This window comes from Malurus melanocephalus, unplaced genomic scaffold (assembly GCF_030028575.1).
Source record: "Malurus melanocephalus ecotype Western Australia unplaced genomic scaffold, MMel_1.1 scaffold_42, whole genome shotgun sequence".
NCBI classification, from domain to species: Eukaryota; Metazoa; Chordata; class Aves; order Passeriformes; family Maluridae; genus Malurus; species Malurus melanocephalus.
The window spans coordinates 1846592-1864536 of NW_026623274.1; the positions used below are offsets into that span (position 1 = coordinate 1846592).

The 17945-nt window shown below is 42.3% G+C and overlaps 1 protein-coding gene across 1 annotated transcript in view; it reads left to right on the forward strand.

Moving 5' to 3' along the window:
* The first annotated feature begins 215 nt into the window (after positions 1-215).
* The window catches only part of GYPC (glycophorin C (Gerbich blood group)), a 29443-nt gene continuing 11713 nt past the window's right edge, over positions 216-17945 (forward strand). The window contains exon 1 of the mRNA XM_057364767.1: positions 216-433. Within this exon, the coding sequence (XP_057220750.1) occupies positions 400-433 (34 nt within the window). The 5' untranslated portion in view covers positions 216-399. The remainder of the gene's footprint in view (positions 434-17945) is intronic.

Here is a 17945-nt window from a genome sequence, read left to right on the forward strand (position 1 = left end):
TAAATAACATCAACAGCAGTGGATAGGGGTTTGGGAAGTGGATTTAATAGGTGCGTCTAGATTTGGCTAAGAATGAAAAGAGCATTTTCTTTCCACTGGTTGCTGGCTAATMAAAGCAAAGGGGTGGAATACATCCAACTTGCAAAACTTGAATACAGTTACTGCTATCTGCAAATGGGTGCCCCTCCCCGCTCATGTGAGCTACACAGGCAAAAGAGAATGACACATGTGCTGTTTCCTTTTCCAGTTGTAAAGGGGTCAGGAGCCAGGCAAGGAGAGCCCGAACAAGAGGAGCATTTTCCTGGGTTCTTCCAGCTGTTCTGTTCAATCCCGCCGCCTGTTCTGAGCAGGGAAGAGAGACTGTCAACACAAATAAGGCATTTTTCAAAGGCGTAAATTATGAGTTCCCAAAACAATGCGACATCTCAACCACGTGAGTACCCTTACCCCCCCTCCCGCTTACAGTAAGAGTGGATTTATCAGTCTGTCGCTTAAGGAAAAGATTGTCTAATGCCTTTCATCTGGGGGGGTGAAAAAAAAGGAATGCCTGAGACTAATCCTGAAGGAAAAAAGTTGTGAAGAAACTGTTTTCTTTCTTAATTCTTTGTGTTTGTGTGTGCGCGTGTGTGAGTGAAGAACTCAAACAGGCTCTGCAAACTCTGGCTCCTAAATAGGAGCGAGCAAAGTCAGTAACATTTCCGCCTAAACCCCAGCTTGGAAAAGTTTCATTTGAGTGTTTTTCTCTCTCTCCGCCTTCAGGAATGAAGTTATAGAGCATTTCGAAAGCGTACTGACACTTTTGTGAGATAGTAATGGTGCTGCCCAGCTAGCGTTTAGAGTCTCAAGCTGTCTGTGTGTAACATGAGACGCCAGCCACAAACTGACAGTCTATATTTAAAGCCACACTGTGTTTCTGCTCCTGGAAATTTAGAAACACGGGCTTGAGGACAAGCAAATAAGTTTTTCAGCGAGAGAGGGTACAGGAGGGCAAGTCCTCTGTTTGCATAACTCTGCATATTTCAGTAAATTTTAAAAGAGAGAATTTGGCCCGAACAGTCAAGTGAGCACAGGGGCTCAGCTGCAGTATGGTAGTGTTCATTTTGGGACAGTATTAAAAAAAAAAAAAAGGTGAGGGAAAGGGGATGGATTGTGATTTGATAAGCTGAGAAAAGTCTTGAATTTTTGGTGCTGCAATATATTTTATTTACTTTTTTATGGCTTTAGTGTGATCCTATTTTAATTAATTAATCCTAAACAAGTATGCTTTTAATAAATAAACTGCCAATAGCAGAACTATTTATCATACCATGGTGTCAGTAATGAAGGCAGAAAGTGCAGACAGGACTGCTGGGAGCAGCCTGCAATTCGGGGTTTGATCCAGATATTGCTGTGGGGTATTTGTTCTGTATGGCTGTGGACACTGACAATGTTTCCCCAGCTTTGAATGAGGCAGGCTGACCCAGMAGAAAAGACACAGTAAGCAGAATCTCTGGAATCCCAACCAGCAATTTCTAGTTACCCTTTAGTCCTTTTTGCAAGTTCTAACCAACAGGAAAGATTAGATGCTACCTTTACATTTTATTCTGCTTCATTCCGCAGTTTGGAGTATTGTAGCTTGTTTTCTGTTGCAGTTTATTTTCTGTTATGGCTAGGAAAGATACAGGCAGGCAATTCAGAACTGTAAGAGCATGGGTTTGGAAAAGCTTGAGTAAATTACTGCCATTGGTGCTCTCCAAGCGTGTCCAGGAGGTGGTCATGACTCACTGAGGTTCTCCTCGTGTATTGTGAAATATCAACAAGGGTCCAGACCCAGTCTGGTGTATTTAGGGACAGGCTTGGCCAAGTGACACATCCAGGGCCAGCTCTACAGTCCCGAATACGTTACAAACCCCTTCTCTGCCAGACCCCACAGAAAGTCCTAGGGGGAAACCGGATGAGGAGTTAGTGCCCCATGGGGCCTTTTGTCTGTTCATAATGAAACAGGCAGATGCATCAGGTTCTCTTGGTTTTTTTTCAAAATGGACAGGAATTCTCAACTTGAACTATTTTAAAATCRTATGACTCTCTCTGTGACAATTAATGGCTTGCAATCCATCTAGAAGTAGTATTCTGGCTGAAAAATAGCCACAAKGTATTCTTGTCTTTGATTGTCCTTTTGGTGGTTTTTTTTCTTTTTAATTAGATGGAACGAGTTTATAATTTAAGAACAAAAGTTAGAGGGAAGCCTGATAATATCATATTTCTGTATAGTGCAAGTTTGGTGCATTGATAATGGTTGAGATTTTGAGGGAAGGTCTTTGGGAAAAAGGTTTTATTTTCTAGTAAAATTCATGCCATTTTTGCAAGAAACTAGACATTGAAAGTTCTATGACAGGCACTGCGCAGCATGGACAGGAGATGTTTGCCAGAGAGGAAGAATAATTGGGAAAACAAATTTGCTTCATAGCCACAGTGAAAATCTTTGAGATGGGTGTGAAAATGCATTAAAAAGCATCAAAAACATTTSACTGTACTGAACTATTAAATCTTTGCCGAATACCTGCAGGTGAGACCACAGAGCAGCTGCCAACTGATGTAAACTGAACAGTGTTAAGTTACCTAATTGCTCATGTTCTTTGCTTATCTCCTTGTATTCTCTCACAGCTGATAAGAAATTTTTATTCATTCTCTAAATGCAGTGTGATCCCGTCAATCCAGRGGGGAGCAGAYTRCTGTTTCAGATTTTAAATAKTCAACTCTGTGAATGTTGTAAATGTGTTCTGCCTCTGTATGRGGATGGCCCTCTCTCACCTTGGGCACTTCCCATGCCCATCTCGGACATCCTCCAGACACTGAGTGGGGTCTCTGTGCACACAACAGAGGCAAGGGACACAGAACTCAGGGGTGCATTTGCCTCCTGCTCAGTTGTACGAGCAGTTGCTGCCTGACTTGCTGTGAAACCTGATGAACTCCACAGGTTGGGCAGTCACAGTTCAGCTGGCAGCTTTTGCCCTCTTCCTTTCAGCCTGCAGTGACCCTATTTTGAGGCAGTGGGACAGCTCAAATGGGGTGAAGGATTAGGACAACAGACGTCATTGGGTCAAAAGTTCAGCCTGGGGAGGCAGTGATCCATGCAAAGCCATCCTTGTGGGTCAGAAGTGTTCATCCCCTTGGAGAAGGTGCTCTGCAATTTACAGGATTCCATCTGTATCCAGCAGGCCAGGAGTGTTTATCTGRGGCCTCCTGTACTCCAAATGGCAGCTGTCAAAGGAGAGCAGGTTGTGGAGACTTCTCTTCCTCATCACCTCTCAGCAGATAAGCTCCTGCTCCTGGGTGGACAGGGAAGCAGTGTGGTGTGTGCAGAATTGGCCCAAAAGSAAACCAGAAAGCGAGGTTGGTCCTCAGGCCATGGCCCAGCTGCAGAGGGAGGAACAGGGCGAGGAGCAGGGAGAAGCAAAGTCAGGCTCCTGAGCTGTGTGGAATCTCTGAGCATTGCTGGCTGTCCCCAGCAGAGCCCTGTTTTAGGTACTGTTAGAGTTTAGGTGCTGTTAGAGGTGCTGTCCCTGTTTTACGAGCAGGAGTCCTTGACTCCATCAGGCCAAGCTTCTCCACCTGGTCCTTCAGATGTTCCTGGAGCAAAACCACTTGCCTTTCATGCAGGGCCTGTGAAAGCTTTGAATGAACCCTGTAGGCTTTTAATCACTTTATTCACACCTTGGCAATATCTGTGATTTCATTGCCCTTAATCAACAGAAGTGCTTGCCTGTGACAGTTACTAATAAACAAAAATGGAGGCTATTGATTATGAAAATCTGRTCTTCACTGGTAAATCTGTAAGCATTAATATGGAAAGGAAACCTACAGATTATAATAACCTCTCATTTCTAGCAGAGAAATCTCGAAATATATCCCACAAGCATTTATGTAAATTGAATGTCTCTGCTTGTATGTTTGTTTCCCAGCACTGTGCATATGAATTGGAAAATTTGGCTTTATACCCCAGGGCTCTCCTGACACCCTCATTGTCTGACGTATTTATGTGAAAGTCTGGGAACTGAAAAGCTCAGAATGCACCTTAAATTTCAGTAATTAACAGCATAAATGTTGGCAAACCGCTGAGCTGGAGAGAACAGGGAGGATGTTGACCCAAATAGGAGTCTGCTGTTTTAAAATAYACAATTTTCAACATTGCTGGGCATCATTAAAAAAAAAAAAAAATGCACACAGTGGATGTTAAAGATTCAGGTTATGGCTAGTTGTATGCTTAAGCCTGTTAATATTGCAGAATCATGCATTGTCTGCATCTCATTGCTGCTACTGCTGCACCTTTCTTTCTGGGCTCTGGTGTAATATGCTTTGTATCCATCACTATTCAAATGACTGAGTCCARTCAGCAAAGTCTTTTGTAAAACAGGCTTTCAGGACTGCATTCTCTAATGAAAGTCTGTTTGTGTGTGTGCTCTGTGCAGTGCCTGTCTCTATTGTTGGGGAAGGATTAGTATTCCTATAGCATAGGGAAATTCAAGCCAACAGAGGGATCTGATTGTGCTAGGTGCTGTACAGTCACCTCTTCTTCAAAAGGCTGGTAAAGAGGAGAGATTACAGGTCAGGGAGAAATGACTGCTCTCCACAGACACTGCTGGTGAGGCAGCTTTTAGCTGGGAAAACCTGGGGAGGCAGGAGTTGGTTGGATTCCAGTAGATCTACTGGGCAACAGCTCTTTGTTTCCCACTCCCTAATTTTGTAATACATGCTCAGGAAAAAAAAAACCATAGCTCAGAAGTCATTTAGYAACTGGCCTGCTTGTCTCCCACGGAAAGATCAGAAAACTTTTGAAAAAAACAGCATTTGCAATAAGTAGGAACTTTGTTTACAATTTTTTGCTTCACATACAAGTTGTAATAGAAAATGTATGAAAAACCCAAATACCACAGTGACAAGAATAYAGGAAACCTTAGGAGGGCAAGTTTTCAGGCAGCACACAATTGTGTTTTATTTACTTAATTTCCTAAGTCAGATGAATTTGACAGCATTACCCTGGTAATGAGTTGATGAAAAATTCACCAGCTGCTAAGCATTCTGAAAAACTACTTGGAGAATGGAGAAAAGTGTCACTTGGAGAAATCAGGTTTAGTTTGCCAACAATTTATGAACACGAATGGAGAAAAGGCATCTCTTCTCTGGATAATTTATTTGTAACCTATAACTGCATCAAGTAACGATACTGCAATGCTCTAACAACAGACATGCAGCTCATAATTTGTAGCTGAAATAAGGTCTGGACTCTGTTTCTCTGAGAGTCAGCATGATCTAATTCACATCAGATTCCTATCTCTGCTATGTTAGCATGGAAATCAAATGCACTGCCTGTGCTATGYTGCTCCCTTATTGCAGATGTACCTTGCACGTGTAGTTTCACCAATGAGACAGCTGGCTAAGTGATTTTCCCCTTAATTAATCATCTCACATGCAAAGGAGGCCAGTTTCTCATATCTTCTTATTTTCTGACATATGTTTCACCACAGGGTTCTTCCTGATGAAGCAGAAAACTTCACTTAAAATCTCAATGGGTTAAACATGTTCTGCTGCATTGGAGTTTTAAAGTGATTTTTTTTTTGCCTTTCCTCTACCTCTCTTTTTCATCTTCAGAGGGAAAAAAAAATTCAGTTATTTCATGAGGGTCTCTACCTCTTTCTTCTTCTGATAAGCTCTGAAACAGAGTTAAGCTTTTTATCAGTAAGTTGCAGGGGGGCTTTTGAACAYACCCTGAGACTGTTCTTTGTTATCATGAGTGATAAATGCCTATTTTACTGGGGACTGCATGTTTAAAATATCTACAGTATCCTGTAGTTTTATGAGGCAGTCCACACCATAAAGAACATGTGTGACAAGGTCACAGCCATGCAGAATCAGACATCAAATCCTTACATACGTGTAGGTGTGTAGAGCTGCAAGCACAGACTCTTTTAGTGACACCAGACCTAGAAAAAGGGTTTGAATTCTGTCTGTATGCACATCTATGCACAYCCAGAGTGTATGTCTATATAATGTACTCTGTATGCATACACATACAAAGCCATGTTTATACACACTTCCCTTTCCACTACTTATATGGCTTTATTTGATCAGTTCATGTTCCTCTTCTGGCTCACCTGTGCTGGGAGATACTGGCAGCTGCATCTTTAGGACAGTTTTCTAGAAACACTGATCATATGAGTGTATTCATCCTGAAATTAAAGTTATTCTTTAAAAAAAAATACCCGCCTTTGGAAACAAATACTTATTCCAGAATCAATTCAATCACATTATGTAATTCTGCATCACCCTCAAACAGTTATGAGAAGATTAATTTATATTGGAATAGGTTTTGCAGAATTGTTACTCCAGTTTTAACTTTACTAGGTAGGCAAACTTCTTACTTGTTCAGCTCATTTTTTTTGAAAAAGTGTTCTTACTACGACAAAAGCAAGAAAYTTCTTGTCTACTAATTGGATGTTTCAAAAATTTCAGTCACTTAAGAAGGGATGAAAAAGCTGACTTGAGATCAACCAAATAATCCTTAGGTAAAACAAATAAATCACAAATCACTTAAACACAGGTGATTAAAGAGTTGAATGTATGAATTGAGTAGAAGAAAAAAACATTTCTAGTGATGAGTTACCRTAAAAATGTAGTCATCCAAAAGCTCAGGAAACTTGTGTACATTTAAAAAAAACCCTGATGTTTAAAGCGACGTGATTTTTATATTTTACATTTTATTTCCATCTTCTAGGATGTATAGTTGAATTTTGCTTTCAMGATTTTCTTAGCATGCATTAGGGCTAGGAATTTACCAACTTATTGTGGAACAATCTAGTCTGTTATTTCCTGAAGCTTTTATAACCAGCACTCATGATGTAGCTGAGATTGTTCTTCTAACTAGCAATGGTTCATTCGACTGTGATGAGCGCAGTCCCTGTCCCATCCAACAAAGCAAGCAGGAAATTAAATCTTGATGTATCTGTGGCCTCTCACACACCTGGTCTTTCACATTGTCTGGTTCAGATATCCTCTGCACCTCCTAATCCTGCCTGTCCCTTCCTTATCCCACAAGTAAATGGTTATATCTGAACTTAGGAGGACACACAGGTCCCGGTTGTTAAATGCCATTTCCCCTTTTCTTTCAAGGACCTTCCACAGTGCTGCCAGTGGGAAGGAAGAAAAGAACAGGACAGGAAGACATRGATCTTTCCCTGTCACATCTGGGCTGGGGCTTTGTTTCCTTTGGGAGTTGCCCCCTCTTCCGCTCTCTCTCCCTCTTCTCTGCTGATTTCTCTTTGCTCTCTCATCCTCACAGCTTGCTATGAAACAACACCGTCCCCCTCCAGATCTTTCCTGTCATCACAMAGGAATTTTTATTTACAACTGGGACATGATTTTTACATTCTGGATCACACGATTGGGAGAGATGATTACTGTCTGTCTGTCTTGAATTTCTCTAATAACCTCAGTGGCCTTTGATATTTGGACTCTGTTGCATAAAAATCCAGTTTTCCCCTCACTGAACTCATAGGGACTGCTTTTTTGTTTAAAGAAGCTATGCTACCAGTTACTAATGGCAATTAAGCCCTTGATGGAAACAGGGGCTGTATCTCTCTCTACAGAAAACGCTGCATAAAGTGCTGAGTACACCTGGAAACAAATCTGGAGTTGGGAACCAAGTTGCAGCTTCCCCTTTACTTTGGGAAAAAAGGTTTTTTTCCGTGTTTTCCAAAACCACTCAGTGTGCTCTGAACATTGTTACTTTTCCTATTACTCATCCTATCCCTAAAGAAGAGTGGAGTGAATAGCTTCTGCTAATATCAGTAAAGACAAGAAGAACATCACCAGGCCAGGGAGAAGAAGGCCAGGGGCTTTGAGTAACGTGGTCTAGTGGAAGATGTCACTGACCATGGGGGAGTGGTTGGAAAGGGATGATCTTTCAGGTCCCTTCCAGCCCAACCCATTCTATGATTATATGATTCAAAGAATGCTTGGTAGGTCCTTCTTGTGAAGGCTGTGTCCACCTAAWGTGAAGAAAACAATTCTTTTGAAGCCTTGCAGATTGCCTTTGGCATTTTACCATCTCACACTAAGGGCTGTCTGCTCTTCATACCTAGAGCTCAGGCAATGTTCAGTGACTGGGCCAGTGAACATCCTTAAAAAATGAAAAATACCTTTAAATCTCACCTTTTGCATAACTAAATGGATCTGGTGCCTTGAAACACCGCTTGTTAAGTATCCCACACCCTGATCTAAGAACCCACATCTGATTTCTATTTGCTGTACAGGGGACAATTTAAAATTACTTCAAATCCAAGCCATTACCACAAGGACAGTGATGCATGGTGACTTGGAATGGTGAGGTGGAATAGATGGTGTTGTACAGCCCCAAAAAGAAAGTTTTTCATAGACTTGGTTATCTGAGTCTTTCCTCTGTTTCCAGCTTTCTAATTAATGTCTCCTTCCTACTCATGATTAATTGCAAGCTTTCCCCTCACATCCTTSCCATTTCCTCTTGACAAAATACAGTCTTCTTCGTTGCAAAAATGTATCCTTTTTGCTTTGTCTAGTCTGTAAATTTCTCAGGACAGAATGATCTCCCCTTCCAGCTCCTTTCTAAACAAAAATCACCAAATAATTATTTKACACTTTGGTGCTCATGTGGTACTGACCGCTTCTGTCTTCCCACGTTTCCTCATCAATTTGCTGATTGTGGAYGGAGATTTCAGCATTCTGAAGTGAAAAGATAAAATGCAAAAAAACAACCTCAGCTATGACATCAACTGGCAATGTATATCAAGCTGGAAGGACTTTAGGGGTTTCTCCTTGAAAATATTTTTCCCCTAAACACATTTACTTGTATTCTCTGAGATAGTCTCTAGACTGTGGAGATCAAAGCAAGCTGGAAATCCAGCAGAGTTTTTAAGTGCATTAAAGGCACCGTGTTTCAAAGCCACACGCCTGAACRTTTAAGCACCATGGATGAAATGAAGTAGCAGGCGGTGTAACATGTAAACATGATTGTTCTAATCCTAATACCTTTAAATTTGTCAAAGCCTAACTGTRTGACAAAGAGCCAAAATAAAGGATGCTGTGTGCACACGCAGAAACGCAGGAGAGCATAAAACCCAAGGACAGCAGACAACTTTGGGTTTTCCCTTTCAGCCACATTTCTGATCTTGTAAGTCATTTACAGTAATAAGGATGTGGATTTACCAGACTTATGTGGAACCTGGCAAATCTAAGCATGGAGTGAGTGCTTCTTGGGAGATTTGAATACAGAAATGTAATTCTCTGCTGCACTTGTTCTTTTTTTGCCTAGGTAAAAATGCCATCCACCATGGAACAGGGGCATATTGCAAATATCTGCATGTTGTAAATACATATACATGATCTTCCTCAKTCAGCAACTGAGACACTRTAGAAATATTTTCAGGYGCTTTCACMGAGTCAAAGTGAGACAAAATGAGGCTATTTTTCTTTTTATTACTCCTAAAGAACTGAAAAAATATTTACAAATGGTGCCCACCAGATCTAACCCCTTTCCTACCATAAGTTTCGGTGCATGTTTTCTGATCAGCTCTACCTGTAAACAGAAAGCTTCATCACCTGAGGTCCTGGCATGTAAATAAATAGTTGACTATTTCTGTGTCCTTCCTGATTCTGCAGAGTTTCTTGGGAAATGCCTTACTTATTGCAGGCTGCCATTGCAGTGCTGGAATCAGTATTGCTGAGATATTTGTACCCTGGAACTTGAGATTGCTCATATTGATTTTGTTGGAGTTTGTATCAGAATTTGCTGATTTCAGATCTTAAGTTTTTAATATTTCTCTGCTTCAAATKCCTTGGTTTAGCTTTCAGCACAGATTTTAATGAAGGCAAAGTGATTTATCAGTGATAACTAGAACTSTTGTAGGAACACTGCTGAAGACAGGGTAGTGGGGAGCAAATAAAGATAAACTGACCCTGTATGTTCCCAAAGAAAACTTCCTGCCAATTCAAGGTTCTTGCACATTARGAAAAGATGTCTGTGGCTCCTGAGCTCATTCTCCCTGTGGATTAATGATCCATAAGGGACTCTTTGTACCAAGGAGGAGTAAATCACCCCTCCTGCTTTTGGCAGGCAGGAATGTAATGGGGGAGATAAATGCTTTTACATTTCTCTGAACTTTGCTGTTGCTCCTGGGTAAAAGATTTCCMCTTCTGGAATCCATTAAAATCTGTGAATCTCAGACAAAGACTCTTCTTCCTCCTCCCACRTTCTGTGTGAGGTGCTCGATCTCTGCATCCTGGAGACATAACCATTTGTGAGCTGAAACAGAGCACGAGTGGAGCCCTTCTGCTCTTGAGGTRCCTCCTCTGGCTTCCACTGCTTGCAATGAATGAAACCTTTCATTTCAACAGCCTCTGACTTGTGTCAGAAGGTTCAGGACTGACTGGAGCAGCAATGGGCTGGCAGAGAGGGATGGAACTGTTTAAAATGTGGCATTTTTAAATAAGTCAATATCAGCTTTAAATACGGGGGAGAAAGGGAGAGGAAGTACAGCTGCACGGCTCTGTTTTTAAGGAAAAAAATGCAGCCTGGACTTTTGCTCCCTGTTCCTCTCCACAACTTGCATTTCCTTTAAGGAAAAGGTCAAGCCTTCTTTCCCAGGCTGCTGCAAGCCTTCCCCAGACAGGAAGCACATCCTGTGTCCTGTTTTCTCCAGAGCCCAGCAGCAGAGCAGATGGCAGCATAACTTCCACCTTGCTGCTCCCCCTGTGATGTTTTTAAGTGACCAGAATACCACATTGCTGAGTGAATCTTCTCCCCTCTCAATCATGGTGCAGCCCCAGGGCCTTGCAGAGCTGGCAGCTGCTGGAGATGGCCAGAGGGAGAAATACAAACTCCTCCCTTTGGAGGTCTGGAGGGCTATTTTTGTCAGATGTGAAACTGCAGCAGTCTTTGGGGGGAGATGGGGGAGGTGGAGAAAGCATGTGATCTGTAATTAAAGATTGTGTCTGTGATTTAWTCCAGAGGAGAGGGGTACATTTTCCTCATTGAATGAGAAAAAGACACTCGGAAATGGCAACATGTAGCAAATGCCATTTTCCAGCCAAGCGATTTCCTTCAGAGCTCACACCTGTGGAGAAGCTGCCAAACCTTGGAGATCAGCCCTCCCCAGCCATGCCCTGCTGCCTGCAGCACAGAGCAGGGTCCAGGTCCTGGGRGTGGCTGAGGGAAATCTGCCAGGGAAATACTGAAAAATGTGGGTGTTTAGCTTTGCAATTGATTTTGTTTTCCACTATTTGGCATTTTAAGGCACCAGCTTTCTGTCTGTGGACACGAGCATCCACATCTCTAAGAGGATCATTTCCTCCCACTCCCCCCTCCCCTGTTCATATCCTGAGTGAGAGGAAGTCTAGCAAGAAATGCAAACTCTGTCCTTAATATACACAAAGCCATGGCACGTCAGCTGTGGCTGAGGGTTGTACGTCTCTCCAGGCTCCCAGGGCCACACACATCTGTCTTTTCCATTCCCCTACCTTGCTGGAATATTTCCAATCCAGCTAATGGGATTTGGTACAGATTTTGCCCACCCTTTGTTTCAGTGCCATTGTGTGACTCCCTTGGTCCTCACCAGCTGTTAAGACACACCAGCAGGAAGGAAAAGAGACTTTCCTTCCCAGGGACATTGCCACCTCTTCCCGTCTGCTGCAGAATCCATGACAAGTGATGGCCAGTGTGTGTTTGATCCTGCTGGTGCTGGGTTTTCCTGACTAACCAGGACTTAAAAGCTTTTTCAGCTGTGCCCATGACAGCGCTGCACTGAGCATGGAGCTGATGGTCCATCGTACCCGCTAGAGCCAGCAGCAGATGCTTAATGGAGAGTTAAAGCACAGGGCAACCATCAAGGGATCTGAGGAATGGGAAAGTTTTGAGCCAGAATTACTAATTCAGTGTTTAAATGGTTGCCTTGGGGTATAAAAGCTTTTGCATTTACCAGAGTTTCTCATATGAAATGCTTTAACCTCCTGCTCACATCCAGACTCGGCGCTTGGCAGGACCAAGCCTTGCCTCCCGCTCTTCATGAGCGAGCTCTTTCAACTCGTGCTTGAAAGAATTCAACCTCTGAAGCTCAGCATTACTGAATCACAGCTGGTGGCAGGGAGCTCCTCTGTCCAGTTCTCCCAGGTCCCCCCAGTGCCTGCAGGAGCAGGTGACCATGGCTTTATCATCTTGTCCCCTCCATCAGCCAGCTGTGCAGCAGCTGCCCACCCCAGCAATGATAAAGGCTTTTGGCTGGGGCCAGCTATGCAACTCAGAGCAGCACAAAGGTGCTGGCAAGCCTGGCCCCTGTCTTGGAATAGGATAGGGAACATCTCTGCCACCTCCTCATTGAGTGGGGCTCCTACTTGTCAGGCAAAAAAGTCCAGTGTAAGGTTTTAAAGAGTAAAATCCAGGCTGCTGTGTGTCCCTTCTTTATAAAGCATCTCCTAGGAACATTTCTTGCTGACAGTCTCCTAAAGGGACTCTCAAGAGCAAAGAAGCTGGAAAGGCAAACCTCAGAGCTCCTGAGTGTGTTTAAGATTCGTGGGTGTGGCTGGGGCACAGGGAAAGACGACCCCATCTCATGAAAGCCTCGTGGATTCAGACAGACAGACATTCAGGTTTTGTGGAAGAAGGAATTAAATTTGGAAGAGACACCCTGTAAAAGTGTGGGCTGTTTTATCCACTTCTTTCGATGTCACCTATACAGACAGAACCAAAAAARTGCAAAAAGGAAGTGGGCTTTACTCGTCTATTTTGTAACAGATACACTGTTGTGTCCAAGCCCTGCCATGGCTCGGAATACAGCACAGCTCCCCCTGAAATAAACTGCAGCTCACACATAGCTCAGGGTGGAACTTGGCTCTTAAACAAAATTTAATGGGAGTCTGCTCTGGCTGAACTCTACTTATGACTTCATATTTTCCAGGGCTGTGCTACTGCTGTTGGCTTGTTCATTTTTCTTTTTTTTTCATTCTCTTTATACTAATAGGTGTTTCAGTGGGATAACTTGACCTTATGAGAGTGTTCCAAAGCATACTTCTCTGGAGGCTGTGGTAAATAGTTTTGATRTATTATGAAAGTGCTTTGAGAAATTTGCAGGCTCTCTCATAACTGCTTGAGAAGGCAGACTTTTGCAACCTGTTAGGCAGCATCAACTGGTGAATTAAACTGGGAAGCTGGAAAGCAGAGAAGGTGGACAGAGGGTGTATATTAGGTTCCTGGCTTGATTCTGTCGTGTTTCTTATTCTCATAAAATGGAGTTTTCAAAACTTTCACCATTGGCCCAGCTGGGCAGTCAGAATGTGTGAGAGAACCGAGTTCAAAGGAAGCAGAAGCAGTTCAGCAGTGAGAGCTTTTGCAAATCCCCCCTGTGTGTGAAGCACTTGRTGTTTCACTTTTTGCTGGGACAGTGCCCTCCTTTGAGCCACCAGGGCTGGCAGTGGCTGCTGCTGCTGCTGCTTGGCCTCAGAGCTCCTCAGGGGAGGAGCAGCATCCCTGAGGGCAGGATGGCACAAGGGAAAGCTCTGCCCCAGGGCCCTGCTTTTGACAGCTGAGAGAGGGACTTGACTTCTTACAGCATTCCTGTATCATCTTACACAGGGAATACCAGGCCAAACTTTTTCCATGGCCTTCYAGAGCCACTGTAGTTCAAAGGAATCACTGGGCTGTGAATAACTGTAGTTCTCTGCTCTGCTCAGACCACTCTAGAAAGGAAGTGTCCAGTTTTAACTAGCTGCTTTTCTCTTTATACTTTTCTTCTGGGGTACTTGTTTCTCCTGTGTGTAGATTCATGATTATTTTCAGCCACCCAAAAGGGCATTTCTGCTTTTTGCCCTCTCTACCCAGCAAACCTGTGTCTGTTAATGGATCAACTGACAGTCACACTACAGGTCGATTTGGATCAATTTGCCAATAAGTAAATAGCCCTCTAAGTAAACAGTAAATGTGAGTAAATATGTAAATATTAAATGGGGGAAGGGGCTTCTCTTTTGGTGAGCTGTTTTTTGGCTGGATCAGCTTGGAAGGAGAATGTTTGGGAACAAGAATGCCCTTTGTTGCTGGAATGTAGCAGCCAGCTCAAATCACAATTCACTGTCAGCTTTCCTGCATGGATATTTCCTACACTTAGGAGCAGCCCAAAGGCTTTACAGTAAATGAAAAATATGTTGGTCAGAGAAGTACCACAGCAAGCATTTGTTGCTATTGAAAACTACTAGACCATATTTCTTTGCTTAATGACACACATTAATCCTCCATTGAAATTTYCAGGGCTGTCCAAGTTGAATCTGGCTTAAAAGGTTTAAACCACAGTCCAAACTATAAAAATGTAACATTCTGACCAAAAAAAGAAGCTGGAAAAAGTCTCAGCAATGTTCCTTTGGTTTTTTCCTTTGCTGTTTAAACCGCTAAGGATGTCATCTACAAGCTTTGAAATGGTTTCAAAAACATGGCATTTTTTTAAATTGGTGATCAAAATGTGGATATTATCCAAGTACCCACTGCTACTTTTGTTTTCAGTCCAGTTTCCTAATGAAATGAGTCTTCTGTGTTCCTGTGGTCTATCTGTCTGCTTAATCATCTGTTCATACATCTGCCACTTCTCATCAAGAACTTTTGGATCCACCAACCAKTTTCAACCAGATCTGAAAGAGAAACAAAAGCCTCAGAAATTATTACAATTTTCCAGGTTGTGTGAAAGTCAGCACTGTCCACAGGGAGCCATTCAAGTGAACAGTAGCACCAAAAGGACTGCTTATTAGGAGATTAAACTAAATGCAGGTTTTTTCTGCTTAGGAATGTAGTAGCATCAAGTTTTAGCATGACGAGTTCGCTTCCATAAATGTGACTCCAACTTGACAAGAAAAACACGGAGAGTAAGACACCACCTAAGCCCCTACAAGACACATCAAGCCCTTCTGACCAGGGCATATTGAAAGCTCTGCAAAAAAAAAAAAAAAAAAAAAAAAAAAAAAAAAAAAAAAAAAAAGTCACACTACCTCATAGCAAGGTTAAGCCCTCAGCACAAGCTTTGGAAAGGTTTGGTTGAGCAGCGCCAGCAATAATGTTTGGGATTTATTTTCCTTAATTATAGACGCTAGAAATCTAGGCTTCTTTAAGCTATTGTGAGTTTGCTTATTGGTTGATGGGAAGCAAATTCCCACAGCATGCTCCAGGACTGACATGGTGTGGAGGCTGAATAGATGGATCTTCTTGAAAGAAGGCATGTCAGAACAGAACAGAACAGAACAGAACAGAACAGAACAGAACAGAACAGAACGGCTCCAGTTGGAAGAGGTACAGTTATCATCTCAGCCAAATGCCTGTTGGTATTCTCCTGCAGCACCTGCAGACACAGTTGAGATCATACAGACTCCTTTCCAGCAGTCAAACATCTCGTCAGGCTGGTTATTAGCCTTCCATCTACATGGTACTTGACATTCGTGCTGCATTAGGAGAGAGGAACACTGGCAATAAACTSTTAATGAATTTCACAGCAATGGAAGTCTGTGCTGAAAAACATTCAGTATATGGCTTCAGTGCAGGTCCTTTCATTCTTAGCTCTGTTAATGTGTTCAATATGCTATTTTTCAAATAATGCCAGACAATTGTCCAAAAATAATGCACAAATGATCCTTTTTCTTTTTTCTTTTTTTTTTCCCCAACAATGATTGCACAATCTGTCTAGAATTGCTGAGATGAAAGATAGATGGTAAGGAAGTTTTGGTAAAATTCCTCCACTCTATTCAGACAGCTTGGAGTGATAATAAATGCTTTTCAGATAATAAAGTGGCCTTTGTCTTTTGAGCAAATATGCAAAAGAAATCTGCATATTCATTGAAGAAACCTTGGGAAATAAGAAATGTTGTTGCCCTGAGCTACTATTTGCCTTGTAAGTTTCTAAGGTGTTTCAATATGTTTTATTTTCTTTGTTTAATATGCTCAATATTCAAAGCATTTGGAAGACTGTTTCSACTACAGATATCTCCATTAATAATATTAATCTCGTCTGTGCTCCAGGAAAGATCTCTGTGTCCCTGAAGAGCATATGCTAAACAGCCTGACATTTCCACTTGCAGCGCACAGCAGACAGTGCCTTAGGCAAGCGCTGCTGTATGAGCTGGATGGAGCTGAATACAATTCATATCAAATAAGCCAGGGGAAGWGCACAGACAACTCCCATTTCCAAGAATTATCACCTGTTGGACTGCTTTGCTACAAAATATTGACGGTGGGAATGAGTATAAAGGAAGAAACATGCCCATGTTGGGAAAATGATTATACTTTCCTGAGGGCAGGAGCCTGTTGCTACGTTCTTTCACCTCTTGCAATAATACCAGGCTTTCACCAGTTTCCAGGTGATTTCTAGGTGACATCATGTGTAGTTTGATCATATCAGTTCTATTTAAGCACAAGGTCAAGCTCTTTCATCTCAGTGAGAAATAGATGTTTATCAGCCTCTGTGTTTCCATCTCAGCATGTTAGTGTTCATTAAAATGACTTTTCTGTCGGCGACAGAGCCAGGGAGACACTCTTGCTTTTGGGTCTATGTCTCTGCCTCCTAAATCCCACCCCCAGCATCCAGTGTCCCCCTCCCTCAGCTGCTCCCCAAGGSGTGGGGAGCTTCAGGTCCTCTTCTCTGTGCACGATGGCTGGAAAGCTCGTGGTTACCAAAGAACTGGCTGCTGCTAAATGGAGCTTAAAAATGCTGAGTCCTCGCTGCCTTTCATTCAGTGCTGGGCTACTCTGGTCTCCCTTTTCTCCCCAGTCTGCAGTTTTCATGGAAATTGAAGCAGTCCTTATCTTTGCCTGCTTTTCCKTTAGAAACAGTTGGAGTTGAATAATGGAGTCAAAACTTGTGAAGGATAAAAGGACAGTCAGRCAGATAGCAGGAACAGAGGAAATCAGTACAAAAGTGCTGTTGAATGCATTTGATGAAAATGTTTYAAATTRTAACAAATAGTTCTGACTTAGTTARGGGGACTAATTTTAACTAATGTGCCGATTCCATAAATGTTTAGTGCCATGCCCATAAAAGAGGGTATGTTTCACATGTAAACCAAAACCTAATCTTTACAAGTTATTAAGGTCATAAAATCAAGCACAACAACATTAAGAAACAGAGATCACCTTATCCTCYTATGACACGGTCAAAAGGCTTGAGAGTCAGGTCTGAGGCCTGGAGACCTGTTAGGTACAAATTAAAAGCTTGTCTTGGTAAATAATTACAAGCAGTTCAGCAGTGAAGTTGTCTTACTGCTTCATATATCCACTTATGCAAGGGACTGGGAAGGAATTATCGCGTACTCTGAGATCCCTTGACCTCTGACTTTTCACTAAAAGGTTCTGACTCAAATTTTTATGCTTGTTTTTAACATGAAAAGTTTAGGTCAGTGGGTTGTGCTGCTTTCATGAGCCGTTTCTTGTGAATTATAAGATGAATATCAGTGACAGGTTGTCAGATGGGCTTTCACTCTGTCCATCATCAGCTGCTTTGAGTGTCTGTGGTCATCTGCAACAATTGCAATGATTAATCAATTAAGCCAGCAACTSTTGCCTGTTCAGCTTTGACCTCAGTGAAAGAGCAAATGGCTGGTTTATTACCATTTTGATTCAACAAAAAATTACTAGAACTTGAATTTTTTTACTTTGGAGAAAAGTCCATGGCGCTTGGTACTTGGTTTAATTGAGGTATTAGGGCATGAGTTGGACTCGAAGATGTGCAAGGTGTCTTCCAACCCTAGTGATTCTGTGATTTTGTGAAAGGCAGAAATTGGCAGATTCACGGGATACTTAGTGTTTCTTTCACAACCTCCCTGATTATAAAGTCTTTAAAAGGAAAAGTCTGTTCTAATGAGGAGGAAAGAGGTGGGAAGAGGAGAGTCAAAGGCARGAAAATGCCCTGATCGTGGAC